The following is a 12102-nucleotide window of genomic DNA, read 5'->3' on the forward strand; positions in this document are numbered from 1 at the left end:
GCTGGCAGGAGTTAAAATTAGCTGAGTCTGCCTCCCACCTGCTTGGGTGCCGGCTTATTTTGGTTCGGGGTGGAATGTGTGGATTTAAGTTATAGGGGTGAGAGCGGTGCTGCTCCTGCCCTGGGCAATGGGTGTGCTCCTTGGGGACAGGGTCCCTGATGGATGGGACAGCTGTGCCCCACTGGAAGAAGGGGGGAGAGCACTGATGGGGTAAGAGTGTATGGCTCTGAGCATGGAAAATAGGAGTAATGAGCCCACACTTTGAATAACAAAGCAAATACATGAATGTTGGCTGCTTGGATGCTGGGAGCATTGTTCTCTGGTGGTGCTGAGCATAGCTCTGTGCAGGGCACCCTGGCAGAGCACTACAGCTGGGTGATGGAGCTGGATGCAGCTGGAGCTGCATTGTTTTGCTTTGCTGTGCTGTGCAGCACAGCATTCTGTTAGCTGTGGGAGCAGGGCATGAGCAAGCAGCACTCGCTCAGAAAGGTGCTTTGGGAAGTGCTGCCCCAACTGCTGTGGTGAATAAATAACTTTGGGGCTCATCTTGCTCTGCAGCACATCAGGATGTGCTGGAAAACAGGAGGATGGAGAGGAGCAGCCGGGCAAGAGCAAAAGCAGACATCTGGGATGAGTTTGCTTTGATGGTGCTGGGCGTTAGAACAGCCTGTGATGCATGGGGCAGGTGTTGAAATGAGAAAGGTCGCTGCAAAAGGAGCTGCTGGGCTCAGGGGGCCCAGCGCAGGGACAGAAACAGGAGGGGCTGCAGGATGGGACTTCTTGCATCCAGCTGGCTGTAAAGAACATGCAGGGATGTTGGGCTGTCAAAATTGGTGTCTGCCCTACAGCTGCACTGTGATCTGCGGTCAGATGGAGTGTGTGCAAAGCTGTAAGAACCTCACTGAGCTGGTTCATGCTCCCTGGTTCTTGCTCCCTGCCTTGCAGTGGCAGTGCAAGGCTGGCTGCCTGACACCTGAGCTCTGAATTGCCTCCTTGTAGCCTTGCACTGCTGGGACAAAGGCACCGCTGTTACCTGCAGGAAGGACACTGCTCCCAAGTGGTTTTCCCTTCAGCAGCCTGATAGCCTCCTTGTTTAGCAGCTCCTGGGTTATCTGCCTTACCTCTGCGGGTGATGGTGATAAATGTTTGTTTGTTTGAGGTCAAAGTGAAGAAACTGAACCCTGCCTTGTGCTGCAGACACACACCCCGTGCTTTGCTGTAGGTGTACACATGGCAGCACGCTGAGCTGGGCCCCCAGCCTGGCCTGAGCTGCCTGCTGTCGTGGGGACGTGGCTGCTCTAACTGGCATCCTTTCCTAAGGGACCTCCTGATCTTTGCACAAGAGCTTAAGCAGAGAACACCCATTGCAAGCAAATCACCTTTCTGTTTTATTGCTTCACTGCATACTGGTTCTTGTTGGCTCTCACTTGGGCTGGTCCCAAGTTGTCCCTGGTGCCTGAAGGCTGCCCGCAGCTGATAGCTGTCCATCACTGGTGATGCTCAATTGGAAGGAGCTGCTCGACTCTGCTGAGCATGGAGAGGCTTTGCAGAGAGATCCATGCAAACCAGAGAGCTGGGTAATCACCAACCACATGGATTTAACAAGAGCAGTGCTGGATTCTGCACAGGGGAAGGGGCAGCCCTGGCTGTACAGACAGGCTGGGGGATGAGAGCCTTCATCCTTGGTAGCCTACTGGGATTCTTGCCTTGCTCACCAAAATCCAGTGGTGTGAATTGGGTTTGGATCCTTGATCCTTGGGGATGGCTGTAGGAGAAGTGGTGGGTGCAGCCTCCTCAGAAGGGCACTGCTGTCACGGAGATTTCCCCTTCTTCAGAAGCTCAGCCCTTCAGTGAATGGGATGCAAAAGGTAAAAATACTTCTCGTCTCCCTTTTGCTCCTTTTTGGTGCGGAGAAGCAGTTGGTGCTGCCCCTCGTGCACTCATGGTGGTGGGAGGTGAGGAGCAGCTGAGCTGACAGGGGTCATCTTGTTCTGTATCAAGCATTGCTGGCTGCATCCCTCACTTCTACAAGCTCAGCTGCTGAGCTGTGAATGTATGCAGTGCCAAAGCTGCCTTATTTCCCATGTAACTTCATGGCCTTCCTCAGAAGGAACAAGGCTTGATTTCTCAGCCTTGTATTTTAATGTGCAGCATTCGAACGTCCTGTCTTTCCAGAAAAGCTTGTCTGAACTTCCCAAGCCGGTGCAAACCAGTCTGTTATCTGCTCGGGCTCATCTCTCCATAAAAGCCATGCTGAGTGTTAATCTTTGATGGAGGTGAAGCAAAGCTAATGAGGTTGTGAGATGCCCGAGTAAGTGGGGTGCTTTGGGGAGTGCTCCCCAGCCCTTCTGCGTTCTCCTGCTGGTTGTTTATTGGGTACGTCCCTCCCCTATGGGGTAATCATAGTGCTCATTCATATGCTGTTGCAAAGAAATGGATAGGCTGAAGCAGCACCATTCACTGGGAGAGTTGGTCTGCTTATGAGGTTTGAAGCTTCCCTGTTGCTGTGTGGTTAAGGTGGGTGCAGAAAGTGAGAGCTGCTGTTCCCAGTAAGGAATGGCTGTGAGCCTCCAGGTAGGCTCTTTGTTCAGAAGGTAATTTCTGCCTCTTCCTGCTATTCAGAACAGCAGTGCGTTGGTTGGTAACAGCTGTAATTACAGACTTGGAAGCCTTTCCCTTGCTCCTTGTTTTCCCATAGACCTGTTGGTGCTGACGGTGCAGGCACCCCGGCTCAGGGTGGCTGGGCTGAGTCAGGGTTGCTTGTTGGTCAGTGCTTGGATGCCATCACCTTACTGTGCAGCTTTTAACACTTCTATCATGTTATCTTGTATTTGTTGTGAAACAAACAAGCATGTTCACTTTTATGGCTGTATTCTCTGTGTTAAATACATTCATGAACTGACGCTTCTTTTTTTCTCATCTCCTTTCAGCCAGACAACGAAATCTCTTCAGACTGCAACCACGTAAGTATTGCTTTGTTTCCTTCTGCCTCCCACGGGGCCCTTTGCAGCTCCCATCCCTGTCAGCCTGAAGTGCTTTGCATGGGGTTTGCAGGAAGCGTTAATTAGGATGCACTTGAGTTGCTGCCCAACGGAGGAAGAGCACAGTGTGACTCCTCTGACCAAGAGCAGCCAGTATGAGCTTACAGGGAGCTTCAGAAGGGAGCACTGTAAACTTCTATATCAGAGGAACACAGCAGATATATGTCCTGGTTTGCACATGGGGGGTGGCTCCTGTTCCTGTGCCTTATTGAGAGCAATATGCTTTTTGCTCCTTCTGGAGAGATGTGAGCAGTACTGAATTTAAACTCTTCATTTTGGCTGTTGAAGCCTTCTGTGTTGCTTTCACAGCTGCTAAATTCTTCGACTTGCTTGCAGAATGCCATCGGGGTGTGAGATTTCGAGGCAGCTTGAACTACTTGGCTACTTTGGGAACAGATTTACTCACAGTGCTGTGTTTAACTGAGCAAACTGTTAGTCAGGTTTCAGGCTGTCAAGCTGACTTCTATGCAGGGGGGTAAAATAAAAAGGCAAAGGCTTTTTGAGAAGCAGTCATTTGGTTTATTAGTGATGTATGCCAATATATGGCCATGCTGTCTAGCTGGGTGTTTCCAGCAGAGTTTGTAGCTTTGGTAGCTGCCGATCCTCTCCTGGGAAAATGAGGTTCAAAATCTGTGTGTTTTAAGCCACAAACGTAACATCTCTGAGACGGTTTCCTCGCAGGGATCTCATGCCAAGGCCCTCTGAGGTTTGCAAGTGCATTTTGATGCTCTTCCATCTCATTCTTGTCCTTGTGATCCTGGCTGGGTGATGGTTTTTGCAGGGACAATCTCCCTGCTCGTTCTCTTTGCTTACTCAACTTGGATGTTTACAACGGATGCCCTCTAAAATACACGGGGATCTCTTTATTTAGCTTCTCACCACTACAGAGCTGTGCTGGGAGGTGTGAAAGTGGAACAGTTTTAGTTCCGCGTGCGCTTCCGCCATCTCGGAGATGGTGCAGAGCTGCTCTCCTTCTGTCTGAACACATTTCCCTGCTTTCTCAACGCCTGGCGTACAACTGAGGCTTCAGAATAGAAGTTTGACAGAACTCGAGCGTTTTGATATTCATTTGGCTTCCACCGTGAAGGCAGAGCATTAGAAATGAGTTCTTAAAGCTGCTTAATCTCTGTTTAAACACAACATAAATTTCTGGAGGAAAACAGATGAGCTGATAGTGCTGCTCTCAGGCAGCATCTCTGCCTATTAATTTGCTGAGGTTTTGCTTTCTTCCCCTTTGTTTTCACTTTGTGATGCCTCAGGAGGAAAGCAGAGGAGTGGATCTGTCTGCAGAGCATAACATGCCCCAGGTTGATCCTTGCAGGGTGACCCAATGCATCCGGGCTCCTGCATGAGCTCATCTCTGGCTTCTGCCACCCTGACTGTGGTGTTTTTCAGCCCTGATTCTGATGGATGAATCTGCTTAGTAAAAGAGAACCTGTAGGTCTGAAGGGCATTTGCATCCACAGAATTGTCTGGGCTCAGCCCTTCACAGAGGGCAGTGAGTCAGGGCCTGGATGCAATCTCTTTCCCTCTTTTGCAAGGCTTTAGTTAGGTGTTCAGCATCAAATCTGCTTGTGCTGGGGACTTTGTTAAATGTCTTGTGTCAAGCAGATGAGCCACGGTGCAGAGATGTGGGGGACTGAAAACACAGCTAAATAGGCAGCAGGTAGCATCTTATATCTTACATGCAGGTAGCATCTTACAGCTCCCATTGTTTTTCCCTTTTGGTTGCGTGGATGTCTTCATTAGCTGTATTTCCTTCCAGTGAGTCAGCCCATGACCTTACAGAGAGATTTCTGGCAGGCTGAATTTGTTCATGATAAGAAATGTGCTGCAGAAAAGAGGAGACAAAGTTGTTGTCAAGGAGACTTTGCATTGATTGTTGTGCTGTAGAAGGATGATGATACCGATCTGGAATGTTGATGTCTGATTATTTCCCGAAGCAAAGCAGCAGTTCCTCCATGGGAAGCTCTTAAACCCTCTTTCTACAAATGCTCTCTCTAGCTCCTGTGGAACTACAAGCTGAACCTGACTACAGATCCCAAGTTTGAGTCCGTGGCCAGAGAAGTCTGCAAGTCCACCATTGCAGAGGTAAGGTGCTACACACTGCTGTCATGGCACTGAGGATCTCTCATGTCCTTACGATGGAGAACCATGTGCCAGCAATGCTCTGGGTAAGCCCTGCAGCTGCAGGCTCCTCTGCAGTGAGAGTAACAGCCCGCCCTCTGCCAAATGCACTCTTAAACATTCTGTTTGCTCTAGACAGTGGCTCCTTTGTGGCCTTTAACATAGGTTTCCCTGAAGCCGGCTGCACGAACAGCAGATTGTCTGCAACCCTGGTTTGTATGTTTCTGTTCTGTAGGATGGACTTTGGGTGATGTGGGTCTGTTCCTTGTGCAGGAAGGTCTCAGTGCTGAGCAGCTAAGCAATGGCTCCCAGTGTCTCCTGTACTCATCTGCATCTTTCCCCTTTCTTTACAAAGTTAGTTAAAGGGAAGCACACAAGGATCTGAGGAATGGAGGCTGTCAGCAGGAGCCTGGCCTCAGAACTTGGGGGGTTAGTGGTTTGTGTGAAGGATGCTCCATTGCTGTCCCTTTGCAGGCTGTTAAGCTTCCGCTCCTTCTCTCTCTTAGTATGAGCTGAGCTGGGTAAGAATAACACCAGTGGGAAAGCATTACTCAGTGTAGGGAGGGATGAAGGAACGTGGCTAGTAAAAGAAGGCTGGGAGGTGGGGAGCGGAAGGAAAGCAGCTTGTCTTGAAGGTTTACATTGTTTGGAGTTTGGTAGCTCCCAAAAGCAAACACTGCCAAAGCTATTGAATTCCACTTCTTGCAGTCATGGAAGGATATTTCCCCTCCCACCCCATTTTATATCACGTGGCTGCTGCAGGATTCTTACCAAGGCGTTCTTGTAAATGCTCTTTTAACAGTCTGTGTAATTACCGCTTCTGTACAGTGACAATCTGGCGTTGTTGCAAATGATGCCCTCTAAATCTGGGACGTGATGTCTAAAAGCAGCAGGGAAAGCACAGAACTTAAGTTGTACTAAATGCGTCCCCGTCAGCCTTGTGCTGAAGTTGTGGTAAGCAGCACCAATTGCTGCTATTTCACCTTTTGGGGAGTGGTTTTCATTTAAAGACAGAAACAAGCTGGGTGAATAGCAATAATCTTGCATGGTCTCTTGCTATCCGATACTGGGGCAGGTGCATTAAGCAATTCCACTAGTTTTAATGGTGTTTCTACAGAAGCCCAATGCATACAGTTGGCATAGACTGCTAGCATAGTGTTAGCCCATTTTGCTCTCACTGACAGGTAGGTGCATTCTTGTTGTGTGGCTGAGCTGTGATTCCTCATATTGCTTTATTAAACAGTAATACGAGCCAGGGCTGTGCATTGGTTTGGCTTGTAGCTCCCAAACCAAAGATGCAGCTCTTGCTTGCTCCCTGCCTGCACTAAAGCTCAACATAAAGGATGCTGGTGAGCCTGATTAAAAGCCAGTTTGGTGAGAGTTTTCCTCTGCAGTGATATGTGCAGCTTCCAGCAAGTTATAAATGCTTCCATAAATATTGTGTTGGCTTTTGGATCTGTCTTGCTTCCAGCCGGAATGGTGTGTTGTACAAGGGGTCGAGTGGTTCACGTGGGTCCAAGGCTGATTTAGTGGTGCTATAATATGCTCTGTTTTCTAAATAAAGGTTGTCAAGCTGTAATTTTTCATACAAATGCTCTTGATTGCAAGGATTCAGCGGGGTTATTATGGAAGATGGTTCTTGAGCAAGAGGGCTTCCAGTTCTCAAGGTCACTGCCTTTGCTTTCTCCACTGTATTTCAATGACGTGTTTTTGTTTTATCAGATCAAGGAGTGTGCAGATGAACCAGTTGGCAAAGGCTTCCTGGTGTCATGTTTGGTGGATCACAGAGGCAACATCACGGAGTACCAGTGCCACCAGTACATCACAAAGATGACAGCCATTATCTTCAGCGATTACCGCCTGATCTGTGGCTTCATGGACGACTGCAAGGCTGACATCAACCTCCTGAAATGCGGCAGCATTCGACCTGGGGAAAAGGTACCCAGAGATACTGAAAGAAGGAATCAGGTCTTACTCTTGGCTCACTCTCTCTTTCCTCTGTCCATCCCAAAAGAGAATGGTCCTTGCTACAGTGTGACCCTGGGTACTTGTACTGACTGTAACACTGTGCTGGCTTTTGCCATATAGAACTGGAGCAGAGCTTGGGAGCAGTTTGTGGTCACTAGGTGTGAGTTTATCACCTCTGTGCTGTCTCTCCCTCCCTACATTAGCACTGCAGGCAGAAAATTAGTAGTGCTGCATGAGGGAGTGCCTTGTTTTATGGTAAGCTTCTACCTTTAGGGATAAAATTATCCTGTGAGCTATTCGTGAGGATTTAAAAACGTGTCACAATAATACACTTCTCTCTTTAAAAGAAAAGAATGAACACCAAGAATAAGAAGACAATCAGATGCTTAGTTGTACTAAGTCTTTCTTGGTTGAGATGTTTGCTTTGCGCTCATAGAGTATTAACTGAAGTCCTTCTGTATTCCAGCAGTAGAAGGCACAAAATTCAGTGCTTGTTTTCAAGAAGAAGGCAGCCTTAGAAGTGGGGGGAACTTGCAGGCACTGTGGGGTCAGCCTGGTAGCAGCTGAGAAACTGGTTCTGTCCATGAAATAAGGGCTGCCTTCTCATCCTGGGCTTGATGGCTTTGTGAAATGAGCTGTTGCTTTTAGCAGGCTGTGTGGAATGAGGAACTTCATACAGGAGCCCTGGCTGCCAGGTCTGCCTGTTAGCCATGGCATGACCAGATTAAAATCAGTTCCAATTAAAATAGCCATGGTTGGAGGGATCCGACTGAGGAAGAGAACCTTGATGGGTTTCCTGAGCGTGCCAGATTGCGCTTTAAAATTACAGGCAGTGCTGCTAGGCTCTGTGTGTGTAACTTGGCAGCCCCATGGGGACTGCTGTCCCTTCTCTGATCCCAGCTCTCAGGGCACCTACAGGTTGCACTGTTTTCTCTGCCCAGAGCAGAGCCAGCTCCTGGGTGGCCGTGAGCAAAGGCAGCTGGCGAGAGGACACTTCTATGCATGTTCCTCACTGCCTTGGTACCCAACCCAGAATTTATGCCTCGGTTTGTGAAAGCGTGGCAGTCTGTCATATAATTTCTTTTGTTATGCTGTCATCTTTGGCACTCAGAGCAATTGAAGTCTTTTGCGCTGCTCTGGGAACAGCTATAAATGGCTATGCAAGTGTTTCTTTTGTTGATGTTCCGTTCCATCCCATTTCTGCTTTGAAGAAATCTCATCTCATATGCTGCCATCAGATGCCGGTTCAGGTTTTGCTTCCACGCTGCAGTTTCCGAGAGCTGCCTGTAGAGAAATAATCATTGGCCTTTTGTGTGGCTGAGCAGAGCTGTGAGTGCGATAAATAGGGGCTGGACGCCTGAGGAGGAGATGGGGCACAGATGCATCTCCTTTATGGATAGGAGCGCTGCTGACCACTACTGCACCCACAGCAGGCTGCTGGCAGGTTGCAGTGCTGTCTCTTAGCTTCATCGTGGTAACAGGGGATAAACTGCCTTCTTGACCTGTAAAAGGCACTTGTAGGCATTGGGGAATTGCATTGCCTCCTGCCAGCTAAGAGTTTGCCTTTCCCATGCCTTCTTTCTTTGTTTTCATTCTCTTTTTACTTCCTCATTGAATTGTGTTCCTGCTGGCTTTGTTGTTGTGATGCAGTGCTTTCTGGTCTTTCTCTTCCGCATTTCTCGTTGGCTTTCTCTGCTGCAAGAGCAAGAAAGGGCAGCTTGGAAGTTTCAGTCTACATAGAGCAGGAAGGTGGTGGATGTGCCATTTGGAAGCATTAAGTTTTGTAGTATGGCTCTTTTGTGTTTCCTTCCCTCCAGTTAGAGGAGGAGAAACGTTTCGTAGCAGTTTCAGCCACCTTTCCAGTTGGCTGTTGTGCTCTATAGTGTCTGTGGTCTCCTGGTGTTCAAAGCTTGCATTATCTTCGTGCAATAGGGATCTAATTTGAAAGTGAAATCAGTAATTGTAACTGAGCTTTTCTTCCTGACCTGCCTGTCAGAATGGGCTCCCTGCTTTCCTGCTCCCAGTAATAGGTACACTTGTGGCAGATGGATGGGTGGTGGATTGCTGCTCTGGAGCTGCTTTGGGTTTAGCCAAGATGTCCCAGATGGAACTGATAATTAGCTATAATGAGGGTGACTTCAGTGTAAGCTGTGTGGCCCATCCCAGGTGGAGTGAAGTCTGTCTGGAGAAGCTTCTGGAAATGACAGTAAAGCAAACAGGAATGGCAGTGCCTGGGCTAGATTGGGGGGTGGGGAAATCAGAAAGTGACTGGTAAGATATGAGGGGTTTTAGGTTCTGCCTTGGCACAAAGATGTGTACACAGGTTGAATCTTGGTCTGAAGAGTTAAAGTGTCTCAAAGCACGGTGCTGAAGTTGGCTTTGGTGCAGTGTTGGGAAGTTGCTTGCATCCTCTGTTAATCTAAATACGTCCCTTCATAAGGTGATATGAGACACCCCAGGTGAGATGATTGCTGTGTGTTTGGCACGTGATGCGGTGTCAATTATAGTCTGTATTGGCCAATAATTAAAGCCTTGTTAAACTAGAGAAGCTGTAGCACATTTCAGTGAGGTGACAAACATAGATCCTACTTGGGTTTTTCTTATTCCCTAAAGATTCACGGCAGAGGTGTGGTATGGGGAAGGACTGCCAGCAGGCTCTGTGCTTGACTATGTCCAGTTAGGCTGAGATTTAGCATTAACCTTACACACTGGAAGAAAGCTGGAAGGCCTCTGCCCTTCCCAGCAGCAGCAGTTTGCCTTGTGCCCTCCTGCTGTGGGATGCTGCAGGTGAACAGGGGGCACAGTGGCCTGCTGCACCTTCCAGCTGAGTGCAGCACAACCAGAGCAGCTTCCAATGGCTGTTTGCCATCATTTCCCCATGCCTGTTTGTAATTACTGTCCCTGTCTGACCGCAGAGGTTTGGGGAATAGGATTGGCGTTCAGCGTGGTTACGGCTAAATGGTAATTGTAAGGAAGGTGGCAGATGTACCCTATCACTAGTATTCCTGTGGTCCCTGTTAGGTCAGACCTACAGTGGCTGCTGAGAAAGAAATAGATTCCTTGAGAGGTGCCATCACCTGGCCGGGATGGAGCTTGGCCACTTCCCACTCAGAGGAGAAAGCAAACAAACACCAGGGTGTATGCAGTGTGGTTTGGAGGTTTTCTGCTTTTTAAGGAGAAAGCTACTATTAACCCTCATAAACTGATGCTACATTTGGGTTTTGTTTATGGCTTTTAATGGTTAGATCATGTGGCAGAACTAAACCAGGAATGTCAATGCAGAAAGCAGTCTGGCTTTGGGTAGTCCTGGTTGTGCTTATGAAGACCAGCTTATGTTAAGGAGCTTGGTTGATAGGAGGCCTGGAGAGATCAGCTCCAGAATCATTCTTGTTTCTAGAGGAACTGGACCTGCTGTGAAAGTGTTAGAGTGGGATTCTCTTTCTTAAACACACAGAGAATATAGCAAAAGGGGGATGGAGCTTTAGTCAGCTCTGTCCTGCCTCTCCTGAGCCCTCACACAAAGCACAGCCCTCTATTTGCAGTCACCAGCTGCAGCCCCAGGCCCCATTGGGCTTGTGGGGGGGGGGTTGCAGTGCTGGGCTGGGGCTGCTTTGTCTCAGCCTTCATCTGCTGCTGAGCACGTTCACGATTTTAATTCCCTTTGCAGAGGGATTAGCTTAGAGAAGCCTACATTTGGTGAGAGTTCCTTTGTGGCCTGTTTAGCATGGCTAATGACCACCACCCAAAGTGAAGGCTTGTCTCAGCATGGAGAAACTTGGGTCTTTCTCTGCTTCAAGTATGTTCTTAGCGTGATGCCGCTGCTTGCCGTTGCCATGGTGTGAAGAGAGCTATGTTGGATGAAAAATCATTTGGCTGTTTGGGTAAACTGCTCTGAGCAGCGTGACTTAAGTAGTGATAATCTCATTTGGGCACATTAAAACAAACCCGGAGCACTGGACGGGGTTAGCAGCAATGTGACCATCAGGGTGGTAACGTGTAAGGCGTGTGACAGCACAGGTGTTAACTAACTGATGCCTCATTCAGTGTGGGTAATACTGAATGTCTGGAGTCTGTCTGTACGTGGTATGAACTGCTTCCTCCTGTAAGTGCTGTGACACGAATTGCTCTTTTCATGCAGGACGCCCACTCGCAGGGAGAGGTGGTGGCATGCCTGGAAAAAGGCCTGGTTAAAGAGGCAGAGGAGAACGATCCTCGTGTTCAGGTTTCTGATCAGTGTAAGAAGGCGATCCTTCGCGTGGCTGAGCTCTCTTCGGATGATTTCCACTTGGACCGCCATCTCTACTTTGCATGCCGAGATGACAGAGAGCGATTCTGTGAGAATGTGAGTTGTCCTCTTGCCTTTCTTTCTATGGTAATCCATTTAAAACATACAAAACCACACTGGGGATGGGAATGAGGTGGTAAAGTGGAGCCCAAAACTGTAATACTGAGAATGGGCACCTTGTTGCTGTCGCTTCCCAATAAATATGGGATTGAATTTGGTCACCCAACAAAAAAAGTATCATTTCTAGTGGGTTAATGGACTGAATTGGCTTATGTGGTTGAGTGGGTGTCAGCTGGTGTGAAAGGGAGCAGAGCCACTCCAATGGGGAGGAAGCTGCAAAGGTAAGCGTGTTCAGTTTGTATGGGCTCTTATCTGCTGATGGGCCACTTGCTGAATGTGACCAGATTTAGAAAATAAAAACTGTGCTACAGAAGCAATCACTGTTGTTTGAAATATTCGCTTTAATATATTTCTAGTTTAAAAATGAAATCCCTTCTGGGGTAGTTTAACCTGCTTGCTAAGCATTAGGCATCTTATCTGTAATGGCAAATGTTGCTGTTCTGCTTCACAGACTCAGGCTGGAGAAGGCCGAGTTTACAAGTGCCTCTTTAATCACAAGTTTGAAGAATCAATGAGTGAGAAGGTGGGTATCGGCCTCGCTGAGAGGAATCCTTAATGCAG

General features: G+C 48.3%; 1 protein-coding gene across 1 annotated transcript in view; it reads left to right on the forward strand.

Annotated features, from left to right (window-relative positions):
* The window catches only part of GLG1 (golgi glycoprotein 1), a 50853-nt gene that overhangs the window by 15907 nt on the left and 22844 nt on the right, over positions 1-12102 (forward strand). The window contains exons 2-6 of the mRNA XM_015873811.2: positions 2931-2963; positions 5046-5132; positions 6891-7106; positions 11275-11478; positions 11993-12064. Of these exons, the coding sequence (XP_015729297.1) occupies positions 2931-2963; positions 5046-5132; positions 6891-7106; positions 11275-11478; positions 11993-12064 (612 nt within the window). The remainder of the gene's footprint in view (positions 1-2930; positions 2964-5045; positions 5133-6890; positions 7107-11274; positions 11479-11992; positions 12065-12102) is intronic.

Source organism: Coturnix japonica, chromosome 6, assembly GCF_054131305.1.
Source record: "Coturnix japonica strain WE chromosome 6, WE-NBRP24, whole genome shotgun sequence".
Classification (NCBI taxonomy): domain Eukaryota; kingdom Metazoa; phylum Chordata; class Aves; order Galliformes; family Phasianidae; genus Coturnix; species Coturnix japonica.